Genomic DNA, 14,895 nt, shown 5'->3' with positions numbered 1-14,895 from the left:
TGTGCAACTGATTATTTGAATGTATTTATTACACAGGGGCGTGCTGCTAGACTGAGTGTTTTAGTGTTCTAATGTGTGTATCTTCAAGAGTTGCTGTACATTATTGTTAATCATTTGTTTAGGAGTCCCTTGTTGCCAGTAGCAGAGGAAGAAGAGGCCATGCCAGAGGCAGCGGAGGCGATATCAACTGGGGTGAACTCACCAGGTAGGAGGAAATACACCTGAGGAAGTTACCTGTTGACCTTTTGAAATAGGGATGACAAATGTACTGCTTCTGACGACTGCAATTGAATACACTTCTGTGTCGAAATGAAGTTGATTAATGGAAACACAGAATTTTTACATTAATTCATGAACAATATTGACAGGAAAGTGAAAACCACAAACTGTTAATTTATTTGTTTTCATTTCTGACTGATTACTTGAATATTTACTTGAAGCAAAGAAACAAATGAAGCAAATGAAAACTTGAAGCAATGTGTTCATAATTGACAAAAAAAAAATTGAAGGCTGCATTCCATTGTTATAATTTAATGTTTATATTCGTATTTTGCTTTTTAAATGAGTCTGCTCATTAGCAGTTTGGCTTTTGCTATGGTTTTGAAATTGATAGTGAGAATTATGAAAGCTCACTGGAACTGCTATTGGTTACTAACATTTTAATATTGTGAGCAATCCTCAGCATTAGCATTAGACAACAACTTAAAAATGTGAAATATTGCTTTGGAAAATTAAAATGAAAAATGGAAGGGCTAAAATTACTAAAAATGAAAAATATGAATTAAATATAAATATTTAAAAGAAACTTTAAAGAAACCCTACCTTCGGTGTGTAATTTGTACATCATTACCAATAGCAGTGCATGAGACTTTAGTCAATTTATTCCAACAGAGACTGTTGTTAGCATGCTGCTGCAGATAGCTGTGCATTACTTCAAAAAATGTATAGCACACAAATATTAGTGGAAATCCATTTTTATTACACCAAAATATTTTATTTTTATACAATTTAATAATGCAATTTATTAGTAGTGAATTAGATAAGTCTACATCAACATTTGTCTCATCTTGTCTGCTTGGCAGCTCACTAAGTTTTGGAGCAGAGTTGCTCTACAAGTGCCTCTTTCTTTATTTTCCTTTTTAGACAAAAATTTATTCAATTTCATTCTGATTCAAACTCCGCAGCCTCAGCTGACTCATTGAAGGATCCTTATGAAAAAGCGAAGGACATGACCTTTGACCCTGTTGTAAGTGAGGGTAATCTTCCAACAGTCCCTGCTGCGCAAGGCTCCAAAAAAGACCCTCTGACTCTGATGAACAAGCTTAAGAAAGTAAGAGCCACTGTGAATTAAACAAATACAACAAAAGCCCGAAGAATCTGGTCCTACCTGCTTTGCCAAATATTTTTTTTATTACATAAGGTGATTGTGTTCTTAAGAAACATTCATAACATGCCATCCGATGCCCATTGTAAACTATTGTAATGTCCTGATAAAGTTTACATAGCTGTGTAGTACATTTAAAAAGAAATGTTCTTCCAACAGGAAATAAGCAGTATGGCAGCCATTGAGGAGCAAAAAGCTCAGGAGGACGGCGAGCCTTCAGTGGGTACAGAAAAAGAAGGTAGATAAACGGTCTCTCTCTCCCTGTCTATCTATCTATCTTATCTACAGTCGTTGCCAAAAGTTTTGAGAATTACATAAATATTGGAAATTGGAAAAGTTGCTGCTTAAGTTTTTATAATGCCAATTTATAATCCAGAATGTTATGAAGACTGATCAGATGAATTGCATAGTCCTTCTTTGCCATGAAAATTAACTTAATCCCAAAAAAACCTTTCCACTGCATTTCATTGCTGTCATTAAAGGACCTGCTGAGATCATTTCAGTAATCGTCTTAACTCGGGTGAGAATGTTGACGAGCACAAGGCTGGAGATCATTATGTCAGGCTGATTGGGTTAGAATGGCAGACTTGACATGTTAAAAGGAGGGTGATGCTTGAAATCATTGTTCTTCCATTGTTAACCATGGTGACCTGCAAAGAAACGTGTGCAGCCATCATTGTGTTGCATAAAAATGGCTTCACAGGCAAGGATATTGTGGCTACTAAGATTGCACCTAAATCAACAATTTATAGGATCATCAAGAACTTCAAGACAAGAGGTTCAATTCTTGTAAAGAAGGCTTCAGGGCGTCCAAGAAAGTCCAGCAAGCGCCAGGATCGTCTCCTAAAGAGGATTCAGCTGCGGGATCGAAGTGCCACCAGTGCAGAGCTTGCTCAGGAATGGCAGCAGGCAGGTGTGAGCGCATCTGCACGCACAGTGAGGCCAAGACTTTTGGAAGATGGCCTGGTGTCAAGAAGGGCAGCAAAGAAGCTACTTCTCTCCAAAAAAAACATCAGGGACAGATTGATCTTCTGCAGAAAGTATAGTGAATGGACTGCTGAGGACTGGGGCAAAGTCATATTCTCCGATGAAGCCCCTTTCCGATTTTTTGGGGCATCTGGAAAAAGGCTTGTCCGGAGAAGAAAAGGTGAGCGCTACCATCAGTCCTGTGTCATGCCAACAGTAAAGCATCCTGACACCATTCATGTGTGGGGTTGCTTCTCATCCAAGGGAGTGGGCTCACTCACAATTCTGCCCAACAACACAGCCATGAATAAAGAATGGTACCAAAACACACTCCAACAGCAACTTCTTCCAACAATCCAACAACAGTTTGGTGAAGAACAATGCATTTTCCAGCACGATGGAGCACTGTGCCATAAGGCAAAAGTGCTAACTAAGTGGCTCGGGGACCAGAATGTTGAAATTTTGGGTCCATGGCCTGGAAACTCCCCAGATCTTAATCCCATTGAGAACTTGTGGTCAATCCTCAAGATTCGGGTGGACAAACAAAAACCCACTAATTCTGACAAACTCCAAGAAGTGATTATGAAAGAATGGGTTGCTATCAGTCAGGATTTGGCCCAGAAGTTGATTGAGAGCATGCCCAGTCGAATTGCAGAGGTCCTGAAAAAGAAGGGCCAACACTGCAAATACTGACTCTTTGCATAAATGTCATGTAATTGTCGATAAAAGCCTTTGAAACGTATGAAGTGCTTGTAATTATATTTCAGTACATCACAGAAACAACTGAAACAAAGATCTAAAAGCAGTTTAGCAGCAAACTTTTTGAAAACTAATATTTATGTAATTCTCAAAACGTTTGGCCATGACCGTAGTTCTGCTTGTTTCCTCAATATCAGTCTCCTCTTCCTCCCTCAGGTGGGACATCTGTCATCTCTGAAAATGCCAGCGATTCCACCAAAGATGTCAAGAACAGGTTATAATTCTTTGTGTATTGAATTTATATCCATAAATTTGAATCCGATTCAAGCATGCCTTCACATGACTCACTTGACGCATTCATGTACCCATTAATCTGAAATGTGCATTTCATCTGCAGCCTGTCGCCAAGTGACAAAGAGATAGAGGTGAGGTGGTGTTTTTTTTCCCCCTGCATTTAGTCCAATTTTATTATAGAGTGTAACTATATTTGATAGATTATATTGTGGAGACTGCTGCACATAATAATAATAATAATAATAATAATTGATTGCCTTTATGAAATTGCAGGATTATGCATCTACATTTTCATAATAATTGGTCAATTAAAATAATTCTGCAGAATTGGTATAAAGATATTACAGACCTGAATTAGATTCTGAACTAGTGATTAAGATGAAATATTTACAAATGTGTATCCGTTTTCTCAGTGATGTTTCTGGAGTGTTTACCATGTGCTCTCCTGCCAGGCGGAGTTCCACCGGCTCTCTCTGGGCTTCAAATGTGACACATTCACCCTGGAGAAGAGACTACGCCTGGAGGAACGTTCACGGGACCTGGCTGAGGAGAACGTCCGGAAGGAAGTGAACAGTTGTATAGGTCTGCTGCAGGTCAGTGTCATTTTGTGCACTTTTTGCTGGCATAAAATACTGTGTATTTTATCAATGCAAGGAAGAAGTGCTTTGTTCTTACTGAAAATGTCTTCCAAATTTGACCTGAATTCCTATGTTTGAACAGGTAGCTTGAATTTAACACTATTTTGTTATATAGGCCCTGATTCCACGGTGTGAGGAAGATAACCAGTCCATGGAGATCATCCATCGTCTGCAGAAAAACCTGGAAGTCCTCATTCAATCCATGACCAGAGTTTCCAGCCGTTCAGAGATGCTTGGGGCTGTTCATCAGGTTTGTGTGTTTACTCAGGGCCTTCAGAGTGCTGAAATGGCCCTCTAAAGCCAAAGTTAACAAAGAGGCCTGCTTGTTTACATCTCAATTTCCTTGCATGTGTAGGAGACCAGAGTGGGTAAAACGGTGGAGGTGATGATTCAGCATGTGGAGAACTTGAGGAGGATGTATACCAAGGAGCACGCAGAGCTGTTAGAGCTCCGAGAGAACCTCACACCGAATGAAAGGTCCTTTGGGTCCCACACTGAGAGGGGTAAGTTGATTATTATTAAAAAAAAAATAAAATAAATACACATTGTAATGGCACTAACACCACATGGGTTTTCTTTTGACTGCAGATGATTTCAGAAACAAGAAGCCGTCAACTGGAAACATTTTCAAAGTGAGTTATGGCTCAAAACACACCACTTCAAGATTGTGAATTCAGCTTGTGGTGTTAATTTTTACTGAAAAAAAAAAAAAAAAAAAAAACCCTTTTTTTTTTTTTATAATGATGTGTTCTCTCCTAAGAACACTAGTCGACGTATCAGTATAGCTACCATTCCCCGCAGCATTGGAGGACAGACCCATTTTGACATGGTGAGGAGTCATTTCTTCTTACAGAGACTATTTTGGTAGAAAAGAAGTGGAGCAACTGAATAAACTGGTTTCTAATTCACAGCCCAAAGACATGGCAGAAACTGAGGTAGAGAGACTCTCCCGCCGGTCACCATGGTAAGTGTACTGATGCTGTTTTGAGATTGCATGGTCCACAAAACGCACCTGCAGCCTTGCCTGTCAGTATTAGTCCACCAAAGATTGGGTTAGTGTGACCCAACATGTATCAGAACAAGATTTATTCACTTGGCTGACACTTTTATTCAACCAATGTCAAATAATACACTTATCAGTTGGTTCTCTGGAAATTGAACCCATGACTGTGCTTTATTGGAGTCACATTCCAGTTGCTTTTATAATATGTGTGCACGTCTTTGCACTGCGAGAAAGGATGTCATGGTTGTGTGTCGACCGCTTTACAGGAACATGGCAACCAAGAGGCCACCACTAAAGCGCTTCATTAGTTCTGGTACTTGGGCCAACATTGACGAGCCCACTCTGATGAATAGGTAAGGTCACACGTAAAGATCTGTTGTGTACCTTTCGTCTTTGGAACCAATTTCATGCCAAACCCATAAAGAGCACATGTGCCATCGGAGCGTCATGTCATGCAGAACCACAATAGAGGCCTTGAGCTTAGATGTGAACACTGAAGTGTGAACTTTGCACAGATATGACACAGACTCTCACTCGGAGGAGGAGCGGAAAGCAGAACCAGAGGAAAGAAGGAGTAGCCTAACAGAATTAGGCATCAAAATCACCTCCTTCATAATGCCAACTAAGACGTTAGTGTGCCTCCCGCCTCCATTATTCTCTGCCATAGCATTCAAGCATTATCCACTACAAATCGAGGGTTTTCTGTCAATAACGTCACTGCCTTTTGCTGCTGCAGCAAAGCTATGAAAATCTAACTTTAATGTTCTGTTTGGATTTGGACACCCACAAAGTTCATCAGCTTAGCTTTTTTTCTTCAGTGGAAAAATGAAAACAGTACTGAGACACTGTATGTCTTCTGATTCGGTTTGCCGCAAAAAAAGACAAAGCAGCCCATCTGTGGTTTCAGAGAGAATACAAAGTTCTATTTTCATATCATCTATTTTTCCCCATATTGGTGGACAGTTTGAGCTTTTGGCAAAATGTACTCTGATCCCACAGTGGTGTGCTATTCTAATGTTCTCTGGGATTTTCTTAAACGGGATAAGTGGTAGACTGATGCATAGAGAGCAGGATGGAGATATATACTACTGTTCAAAACTTTGGAGTCAAAAATTGATTATTATATATACAGTAATTAAGGATACATTAAAAACAATAGCAAAACATTTGTTAGTTCAAATAAATGCTGTTCGTTTGGACTTTTCCTTTAGAAGAATACTGAAAAAAAGTTTAAAGGTTTCCAGCAGAATTGTTTTTAACATTGATAAGAAATGTTTCTTATTGTGTCAAATCAGCATATTAGAATGATTTGTAGACGATTTTGTGACGCTAAAGACCAGTATAAATTACTTTTAAAAATAAAAAGTGCTTATTTAAAGTTGTTTTAATATTTTACAATAATACTGTATTTTATAGATCAAATAAATGTAGCCTTGGAGAGCATAAGACTTAAAAAAAAAAATATATATATATACTAAATACTTTTAATGTTTGGAGGGTGGTGTGTGTATATGTAATTTAAAAAAATGAAAGGCAATAAAATGGGCAGAATGGCTGTTTCTGTTAATTGGCCAATCAGTTATTGGCAGACCTCAAAATGGTCATATATTGGCCAACTACTCTGCCTGACCAATATATATCAGTCTATCACAGACCTGTTTGTCTTGAAGCACTGAAACATTCCTGTTTGTCTTATGTACTTTGTCAAACATTGCTTTCAGCAACAGCTGTCATTTTTCACATTCCTCTAAATGTTTTCAAGTCGCCTCAGCCGTCTCATCTATTCAGACTGAGTTTTCTTTTTTTAATCATTTGTGCTTTTAATGACCTGCTATTTTCCAATGAAAATATGGCCCAGAACATATTCTACACAAGTATGCAAGCGCTTCTGGCTATGCAACTTGATTTTGTGTGTTATTGATTCCAAAGGAATGCATGTTAAATATGTACAATGAAACCATGTTTGTTGCGTTTCCTTGAACAGAGTGTTTCTGGGCTAAGCATATATTGATAGCTTTCTGTCACGTGACCGGCTTGAAGACCTGGAGGGCAAAACATCCATAGAACTGCAGCACAAGCCTATCGGTTTCACAGCTACAAATAATTAGATCACCCCTCCAAAGAAAACAAAACAAAATGCAAGGTCTTGGCATTTGCAATCCATTATTAAGCACCCACGGCAATATTTCAATCATTGAACGGTGCAACAAAAATTGTAAATGCACTTAAAGTGCCTTAATATATTTAAAACCGTAATATTAAAAGATAAAATTCAGTAATCACTATATGAATGATGCATAGTTTACATAGGCAAGCAGATGAGGTCGGAAAATATGAATGCAATCCTCTTAATGCTTCAGTGTTTCTTTATAATGTTTTTTTTTATGGGAAACCACAAACTGTACAAAATATACATCATCAATAAGGTGTTTACTTTCACCTTTTTATCTGCGTTTTACTACATTACTACTTAGATAAAAATAACTGGCGGTCAGTGGAGCAAAGCTTCATTTTGCCCTCCAGGTGGGAGTTCCTAAGAGTGTGACGTCACATGAAAACAATCAATAGAGGGTTCATCTGCAGCTCATTACATTAACATGAACATTTTACTTGCTCCTTCCCTATTTAGCATAACAGAACACCTTGCTTCCTGCTGCTGAAGGTATGCTTGTACTTTTCTTTTTAAACATTTCTTTCACTTTCCTTCCCAGCCCCAGCCCAACAGATCACGCTCCACCCAGTCTGACGGATGGGAGGCCTGCAGTTTCCAGAGGCACCAGGGGCATTTGGATTTGGCTGGCCTTGCTTGTAGTTCTAGTTGTTCTACTGGCCCTACTGGCGAGCCTGATGTTACAGCCTGCAGTAGATGCAGCACCTGTGGGCACCGGGGACTCCTGGATGACCATCCAGCAGCTTCTGTGGCCCTATACTGGGCTGAGGCACAATGGCCAGCCCCCTGTGTGACACCAGGGGGTCGGCAAGGCTGCAGTGTCTGGTTCTGACATTCAGAAAAAACTCTGGCTCTAAGAGCTGTGATGCAACACTACTGCCTGTCCTTCTAACAGAACACTTTGTGACCATTTCTTAGTGAAGGTAAAAAGATGTGCTGAAAACCGTAGACTGCTTGAATGCGGTGTATACAAACCGTCAGGTTGGCGACATATGTAATAAGCACTTTTATGAGTCAGTGCCAGCCAATCACACGGTGGATATTTGGATTGGAGTGAGATGAGCACACTGCAATTGTGTGAATGTCAACCATCATATATTGGTTGCCTGAAAAGACTACCGTTTTTAAACATTTCGAAATTGATCAGTGTGTTTTTATGGGCAGTTTGAAAGTTTATTGAGAGGAGACCTTTTTAAAAAAATGTTTTTTCTTTTTGTTAACTTATTTGAAATTTTATGCAGTAGATGTTTTTTATATTATTAATTGTTTCAAACAAATGGTTTTTATCCTCATAAAGCTTTAGCTTTGGTGTTCATTGTAAGAAGTTCATACACTTTTGTATGTTCCAAAGAGGGGGGAGAGAAACTTTGCACAATAAAAGAAACTGATCCAACTCCTCTGACTATTTACTGTGCAAAACAAGCTAAATGGATCACAAAGCTTCAGTCAGTATGCGTGTTTAATACTCATGCTTGGATGTGTTCTTATTTAGTTGTTCAACCAAAGCTGGTGGTATAAAATGAAGTAAATGAACCATTGCCAAGTAGCAGCAAATTCAACAGGAGTATAAAAAATCCCTCAAAACATGTCCAAGTCATATTTCAGCTACAAAAACAAAATGTTTATTTTTGATTTTAAAATAAATATTTTATAATCTCATTTGTTTTTTTTTTTGTTTTTGTTTTTTTACGTTTTTAGAATTAAATGCGCTTGCAAGTTTCTGTAATATTCTGGCATGTAGGAACAGTTTCCCCATGAAGAATTTGGTGCACATGCTCTTATTAGTTTCTATCTACGGTGTATATATTTATTGCTTATCTTATAAATAATTATTCAAAAGTATTATTTGGGTCCCACTGCTTATAATGAATTTTACAGGGTGTTATTACATCTCAGCATCAAGATGTAGCAGTGACTGTTCAAAACGGGTATCAAATACTTGAGATATTAGTGTGTATGCATGTAGTCTTTCTGGATGCGTATGCTTTCTCCTCTTTTAGGAATATGTAAGGACACGTGTTGCACACAGGAGCCCTCTGTACAGTGTCTGTGCAGATATAGTGAGACGGACTCTGCCTTGGTGCTCATGTCCTGTTTGAGCATGCGCAGAAAGGTGGAGTGGAACTCGCTGCCCTTGGCCAGCTCAGGAGAGAAGCTATCGTCATGCTCCATCTTCAGATGCTGGTTCCTCTGAGCACCCAGCAGGTAAAGAGACCATGTCTCTTCAGCCACAGGCCCGGCCTCCAACTGATCACAGGCCTACAGAGTCAAAAAGATAAAGGTCAAAGGTACTGCTGTGTATAGAGTAGTTCAGTAGTGCTTCAGTCAGTCAGACCTGAAGAACAAGATGTTCTTATCCGCATTGTGTGTTCTAGGGGCTCCATGAAAAAGCCATGGCTGAGGACTTTAGAGCCATTTGTTCATACACTGTGTGCTCTATTAATGGGTCCTAGAAGTGGAAAGAACATGAATAAAAAGTTACATCATGGGTTTGTATAACTGGTCTATTTAAAAAGGAATTAATGAGAGAACTACACTCTGAAATAAGGGTCCAAGAGGAAGGTTCCACATCAACCTTTTTCCACTATGAAGAACCTTCTGTGCAATAGACCGTTTACGGACCAGTACTTCATGTTAAAAGTTCATGGAACCATTTAATGCCAATACAGAAAATGTTTTTGAGTGTAAGGCAATTCAGCCCCTTGGTTACCTTTGGGTTGATGTGGACATACTTGTCTGAATACTCGTTCACAAATATATTGACTCCAGTTCTCTGCATGGCCTTCTGCAGATCTGAGGGGCTCATCCACTTTCCTAGGTGATCTAGGTTCTTTGTTTTGTCCATGTGCAGCATACATTGCTTACCCTAAGAAACAAAAAGCTATCGATCAGTACTGGTGATTTCGACATGTATGGAAAACAGCCTGGCCTTGAATTGGTGGCATACTGTTGGGCTTATTTGGATGCTTTTTTGGATCCATTAATTCATTTAGAAAAAATAAAATAAATATATATATATATATATATATATATATATATATATATATATATATATATATATATGCAGTTCAAGCATGCAATAATTTGAGTGCATCTAGTCAGTTATATATCAACTTTTTGGTCACACTTTATTTTAAGGTCCAATTCTCGCTATTAACAACCCATTAACTGAGATGTTGGCCTCAAACTCCTAATTTGTTGCTTATTAATGTTTTAAAGTAGATATTTAAACGATTTTTCAGATACGTGTATTTTTGGATAGGGCCTCTATTGCCTTGACAGTGATGCTAACTGTATATACACTACACAGTCTGATGCTACATATGTGTGTTGGGAATTGTTCACCGATAGGATCCCAACGTGCCTCATGTGTATCCTCCAGAAACAATATTGAGTCAGGCAGATCTACAGTGACCCCTACAGACAATGAGGCAACAGTGCTACTGTGTTCATCCAGCCTCACTGATGTAGAGCTCTGAGCGCGAGACTGCTCTGTGGGATAGGGCCGGGGAAGACCTGGAGATCGGTTTCTAACAGCTATGATGAGGCACAATAGTAAATGACAATTAATGGATATTATTCTCTTTGATCTCTTGCAGACCTTCCTAGATTACATCCAGTGATGTGCCTCTCTCATTTTCCAGCCCTTCACTACGTTAGACTGAGGTGGTAGATGGAGCACATCAAAGTAGAAGACTCCGCCCAGGGGTGTGAACTGCTGCAGGTCCACTATATATGTAGGTCAGCACTGTCAATCACAGGTTCATTGATGTATAATATAACACTTGCAGGTGCATCTCAAAAAATTTGAATATCGTGAAGAAGTTAATTTTTGGAAATTCTTTCAAAAAGTGAAACTTTCACACACACACACACACACACATATATATATATATATATATATATATATACTTTTTTACGATATTACATTTTTTTTAGATGTATCTTTATATTTTTTTTATTTATTCAATATTGGGCGGTGTTGATACGATTACCCAAAACTACAAAAATTGTTTTCATTATTTAAAATAAAGCTGATATAAAATATAAATATTGATTAAAATCTTAGAAAAATAAATAAATAAATATTGCCTTTGCAGCTAATTGAAATGTAAGTTGTACTAAAAAAAATATTAATCTTTAGCAGATTTTAAAATTTAAATGTCTCTTGCATACTTTCATATGATGCATTATATTATATTGTGATGCCTACATTATGCCAAGCAAACATAGCAGCTATGTTTATATTAATACAGATCTCAGTTTTTATAGTCAGATGTGTGCGGTTATTGGTTTTGAATTGAAAGTCTAATTAAAGCAATTAACCGTGAGAGGCTATATGCTAAAGTAAATTTACCACAGTTCAGGAGCATAATGTAAAGTGCTGTGATCCTTCAGTGGTGTATTGATTTTTTTAAATCGTGGCAGCAGATTAAAATACCAGAGTTAATTCAAATCAGTCATGTCACTTGGCAGCCCTCTTTGAAACGACTCTTGGGCATGCAAGTGCAACTCCTATCTCTTTGAATGGGGAAACTTCAAATTCTCCAAAACCGGTAACCAAATTTACAATTAATTTTCATATATGAAATTTTTCAAAAAAAGTTGAAAAGTTTGCATTGCTACATTTTGTTGGTTGTTTGCATCATAGAAGGGGAATGCTACTTTATTACAATCGTGGTGACTGTTGTTATGGTAACGAACGCATCTTTCATCACATAAGCTCTTATTTCAGTGATGTTTACTTGTTTTCATTCTTACATTCAGCATTAAAAATAAGTAAAAAGAGAGCTTTCAACTGAACTGTATAGCCTACATGCATTTTAGATGCTTATATTATGTTCTTGCCCAGAACATGCGATGAATGCACTTTATTGAATGAGTGGGTTTTTTAGAACATTAATTTCAATGGTAGGTTATAATACATATTCATGTTAGAGCCCCCATAACTCACAAACTCGCCATGATAGCACGCAAATATTTCTGCCTGTTGTTTTCGCTCATTGTCAGTGTCTGCTTTTCTGCAACAGACTGAAGCTCTGCGTAAATTCAGTTAATTCAAAGAAAATGCTGACATTTTTTGTTATCTTATAATTGCTGGTGCAGTCTCCAATATTTTAAACTTCTCCAAATACAGTCCGCTTCATATTGGTTTTTAATCACTGCTTTGTCTAATTCTGATTGGGTGGACAAGACCCACAAATTCAACCTCATCTCATTTGGTTTAATGTAAGGAAAAAGAAGAAATAAATTGGGAAAATCAGGAAGTGAAATACGAAAAGTCCAAATCAGCTTCTAATGCTGCTTTGATTTCCTCCATCTGACTTTCTCCTTCCTCTAACAACTTGACTGAAGAGCGCTTCTTCCCCTCCTTAGCTGAGATCACACTCACAGCACTCTGACACATGGACACACGCTGATATCAACAGCCACAGAACACACTAGAAAACCAAATAAATAGACATAATCAAAGCCTCCCTCATCCTCTTTCTGCTGTCTGATCCGACCGGCGACCGTCTTCATCCACTGGCTTTGAGCTTTCTCCCTCATCCCCCTTTTCCTCCATCTTCTCATCCTGCACCACTGCAATGCTCTCAATTGGTGGAGTGAGAATGGCCTCCATCATGGATCTCCTTCTCTGGAGCTGTTCTCGCTCGCTGTGATGGGTCAGGTGATCATATCGTGTATGAAGGATCCATGTTGAGGTTCGCCCACAGACACAGAGTGATATTTTCATCCTGGACTACAGTCTGCATGTTGCCGGTCTCAATGTCAGAATGAGAACTTGCGGACTGAATGGAAAGCAAAACAAACATCTGATATGTGTTCAAACAGAAGTGAGCTTCATAGGATGATCTCAGCATACTGTAGCTCTTGCCTTCAAAAGCTCCTCAGTGGCCTGGTTGAGTTTGCAGTGGATAAGACTCTGTAGACACAGGAGTGTTTCTCGATACAGCTGAGCAACACTGGGCTCAGCACCCTCGTTCAAGAGAAAGTGCAATTCATTTCTCAACTGTCCAAGAGAAATAGTTAAGGTCCATTCACACCAAGAACGACAACTATATACTGTAAGCATCTTCATCATCAATAACTGAATTGAATAAACTATTAAAACAACAGATCCAGAGTATTGGTCTCACCTGAAGAGCCAGAGCACAGTTCCCCAAGACCTGATGGATTTGAGTTTCTGAGTCTTCTCTCCACAAACTGATGAAGGAGTTGATTTCTGGCTGCACTGATGGATCTGAGCTGCCGCCACAACGCATGTAACACTCCCACTATAAAGACCAGAAACCAAATCAGCACTTAACATAACCCCAGTATCAGCCTGAGGCATCTGAATAGAGTTTCATGAGTCTTGTACCTTAGCTTTGTGTCTGCATTCAGATTCCCACGCAGTGACTGCAGAGTGATTCTCATCTAGAATGTGCCGCAGTTCATTCAGCTCATCCTCTCTGCACTCTCAGTCCTGTGGATTTTGACAGGTGTCAATCAATCATCACATTTAAACTTGTCACAAGCAATCCATCAGTACAGACAGCTTCATATGCACTAAATCCTGCAGGGAAATCTCTGCAACACAACTATGAATGTTCAAATAAAAGACCTTCAACTCGAGTTGCTATTGTTTTTCTTGTTCTATTCGCTCCCTCTCCAGCCGTTCATTCTCCTCATGCTCAGCGATGACACAAGCTTCTTCTACAGGACAGAAACACTGTACAGATTTATTATCGATTAAAAACTGATTTAATTGAATAAATATTGCAGATGTACCTTCCTCTCTATGTCTTTGTTCGTCTGACTCTCTTTGCAGTCTCTCCCTCTCAGCCTTGCTGATGTTTCCTCCTTTGTTTTTTGCAGACTGGATTCAAAATGCTTATTATTTATAGTGTGGAAACTGAGGAGGATTATTTTTCTTTTAATAATTTTTTAAAAATCTTGATTAAAAGTTTTAAGTTGTTCTATAAATGTTCTACAAAGAATGTGTGTGTGTGTGTTTGTGCGTGTGCTCTTGTTTTTGTGACATATCAGGACACAACTCTGTATAATGACATGGGTATGACACAGGTATTACAAGGAGAGGGTGACTTATAAGAACATAACCCATGTCTTACAAACCATACAGAATGAATTTTTTTCTGAGAAAGTATAAATGCACAAAGTTTCCTGTGAGGGTTAGGTGTATAGGGTTGGTGAAGGGCCATAGAACATACAGTTTGTACAGTATAAAAACCATTACGCCTAATATGCGATGTCCCCACTTTCCACAAAAACAAGTGTGTGTGTGTGTGTATATATTGTTATATATATATATATATATATATATATATATATATATATATATATATATATATATATATATATATAAGTGAAGAAATGCGCTAAAATCTTTATTTTAAAATTGGGATTTTATTTTTTTAAATTTAGGTTGATCGACAAACATTTATAATTTAAATACAATTAAAGGTCATTTTAAGTTGAACTGTTTGCAAACATGCTCCCGTCAAACAACATACCTTTCCGTCCTTTAGTGGCTGTTAAAGAATACATACAAATAAAAATTTGTATTTTGTATTTTTAAAAAAAAAAAAAAAAAAAAAAAGGGGAAAACTTTACAGAAAACGTCAATAATAAATCAGACAAACATCGCTAACAAAACCAGGATGGTAACGTTAAGTTTTTAAACAACATTTTGACTCAGGACTTTCGCTTTTGCTGCTTCCGTTTCATTAAATATGAA

General features: G+C 38.1%; 2 protein-coding genes across 8 annotated transcripts in view; one reads left to right on the top strand and one right to left on the bottom strand.

Annotated features, from left to right (window-relative positions):
* lrmp (lymphoid-restricted membrane protein) overlaps nucleotides 1–8,547 on the top strand; it is a 32,253-nt gene extending 23,706 nt beyond the window's left edge. For 4 of the 7 annotated variants that reach the window (XM_059511189.1, XM_059511187.1, XM_059511188.1 and 1 more), the window contains exons 25-37: nucleotides 123–205; nucleotides 1,185–1,330; nucleotides 1,544–1,622; nucleotides 3,266–3,323; nucleotides 3,447–3,474; nucleotides 3,796–3,936; nucleotides 4,097–4,231; nucleotides 4,337–4,484; nucleotides 4,570–4,613; nucleotides 4,742–4,810; nucleotides 4,893–4,945; nucleotides 5,251–5,337; nucleotides 7,690–8,547. In XM_059511189.1, the coding sequence (XP_059367172.1) occupies nucleotides 123–205; nucleotides 1,185–1,330; nucleotides 1,544–1,622; nucleotides 3,266–3,323; nucleotides 3,447–3,474; nucleotides 3,796–3,936; nucleotides 4,097–4,231; nucleotides 4,337–4,484; nucleotides 4,570–4,613; nucleotides 4,742–4,810; nucleotides 4,893–4,945; nucleotides 5,251–5,337; nucleotides 7,690–7,948 (1,330 nt within the window). In that variant the 3' untranslated portion in view covers nucleotides 7,949–8,547. Of the gene's footprint in view, nucleotides 1–122; nucleotides 206–1,184; nucleotides 1,331–1,543; nucleotides 1,623–3,265; nucleotides 3,324–3,446; nucleotides 3,475–3,795; nucleotides 3,937–4,096; nucleotides 4,232–4,336; nucleotides 4,485–4,569; nucleotides 4,614–4,741; nucleotides 4,811–4,892; nucleotides 4,952–5,250; nucleotides 5,350–7,689 lie in introns of all 7 variants that reach the window. The other 3 variants (XM_059511191.1, XM_059511190.1, XM_059511192.1) reach the window with 3 other exon arrangements.
* A 603-nt stretch (nucleotides 8,548–9,150) lies between these two features.
* On the bottom strand, nucleotides 9,151–14,802 carry dnai7 (dynein axonemal intermediate chain 7). Its single transcript, XM_059510476.1, is given in 17 exon segments — nucleotides 9,151–9,186; nucleotides 9,188–9,221; nucleotides 9,223–9,413; nucleotides 9,490–9,603; nucleotides 9,865–10,020; nucleotides 10,447–10,662; nucleotides 10,665–10,691; nucleotides 10,783–10,889; nucleotides 12,384–12,565; nucleotides 12,656–12,850; nucleotides 12,852–12,946; nucleotides 13,033–13,167; nucleotides 13,295–13,432; nucleotides 13,519–13,623; nucleotides 13,762–13,853; nucleotides 13,929–14,016; nucleotides 14,797–14,802. Coding segments are annotated over 17 exon segments (1,917 nt in total).
* Nucleotides 14,803–14,895: the final 93 nt, after the last annotated feature.

This window comes from Carassius carassius, chromosome 26, assembly GCF_963082965.1.
Source record: "Carassius carassius chromosome 26, fCarCar2.1, whole genome shotgun sequence".
Taxonomy (NCBI): Eukaryota; Metazoa; Chordata; class Actinopteri; order Cypriniformes; family Cyprinidae; genus Carassius; species Carassius carassius.
The sequence above is the reverse complement of the archived record's forward strand: the minus strand, read 5'-3'. Positions and strand labels throughout refer to the sequence as shown.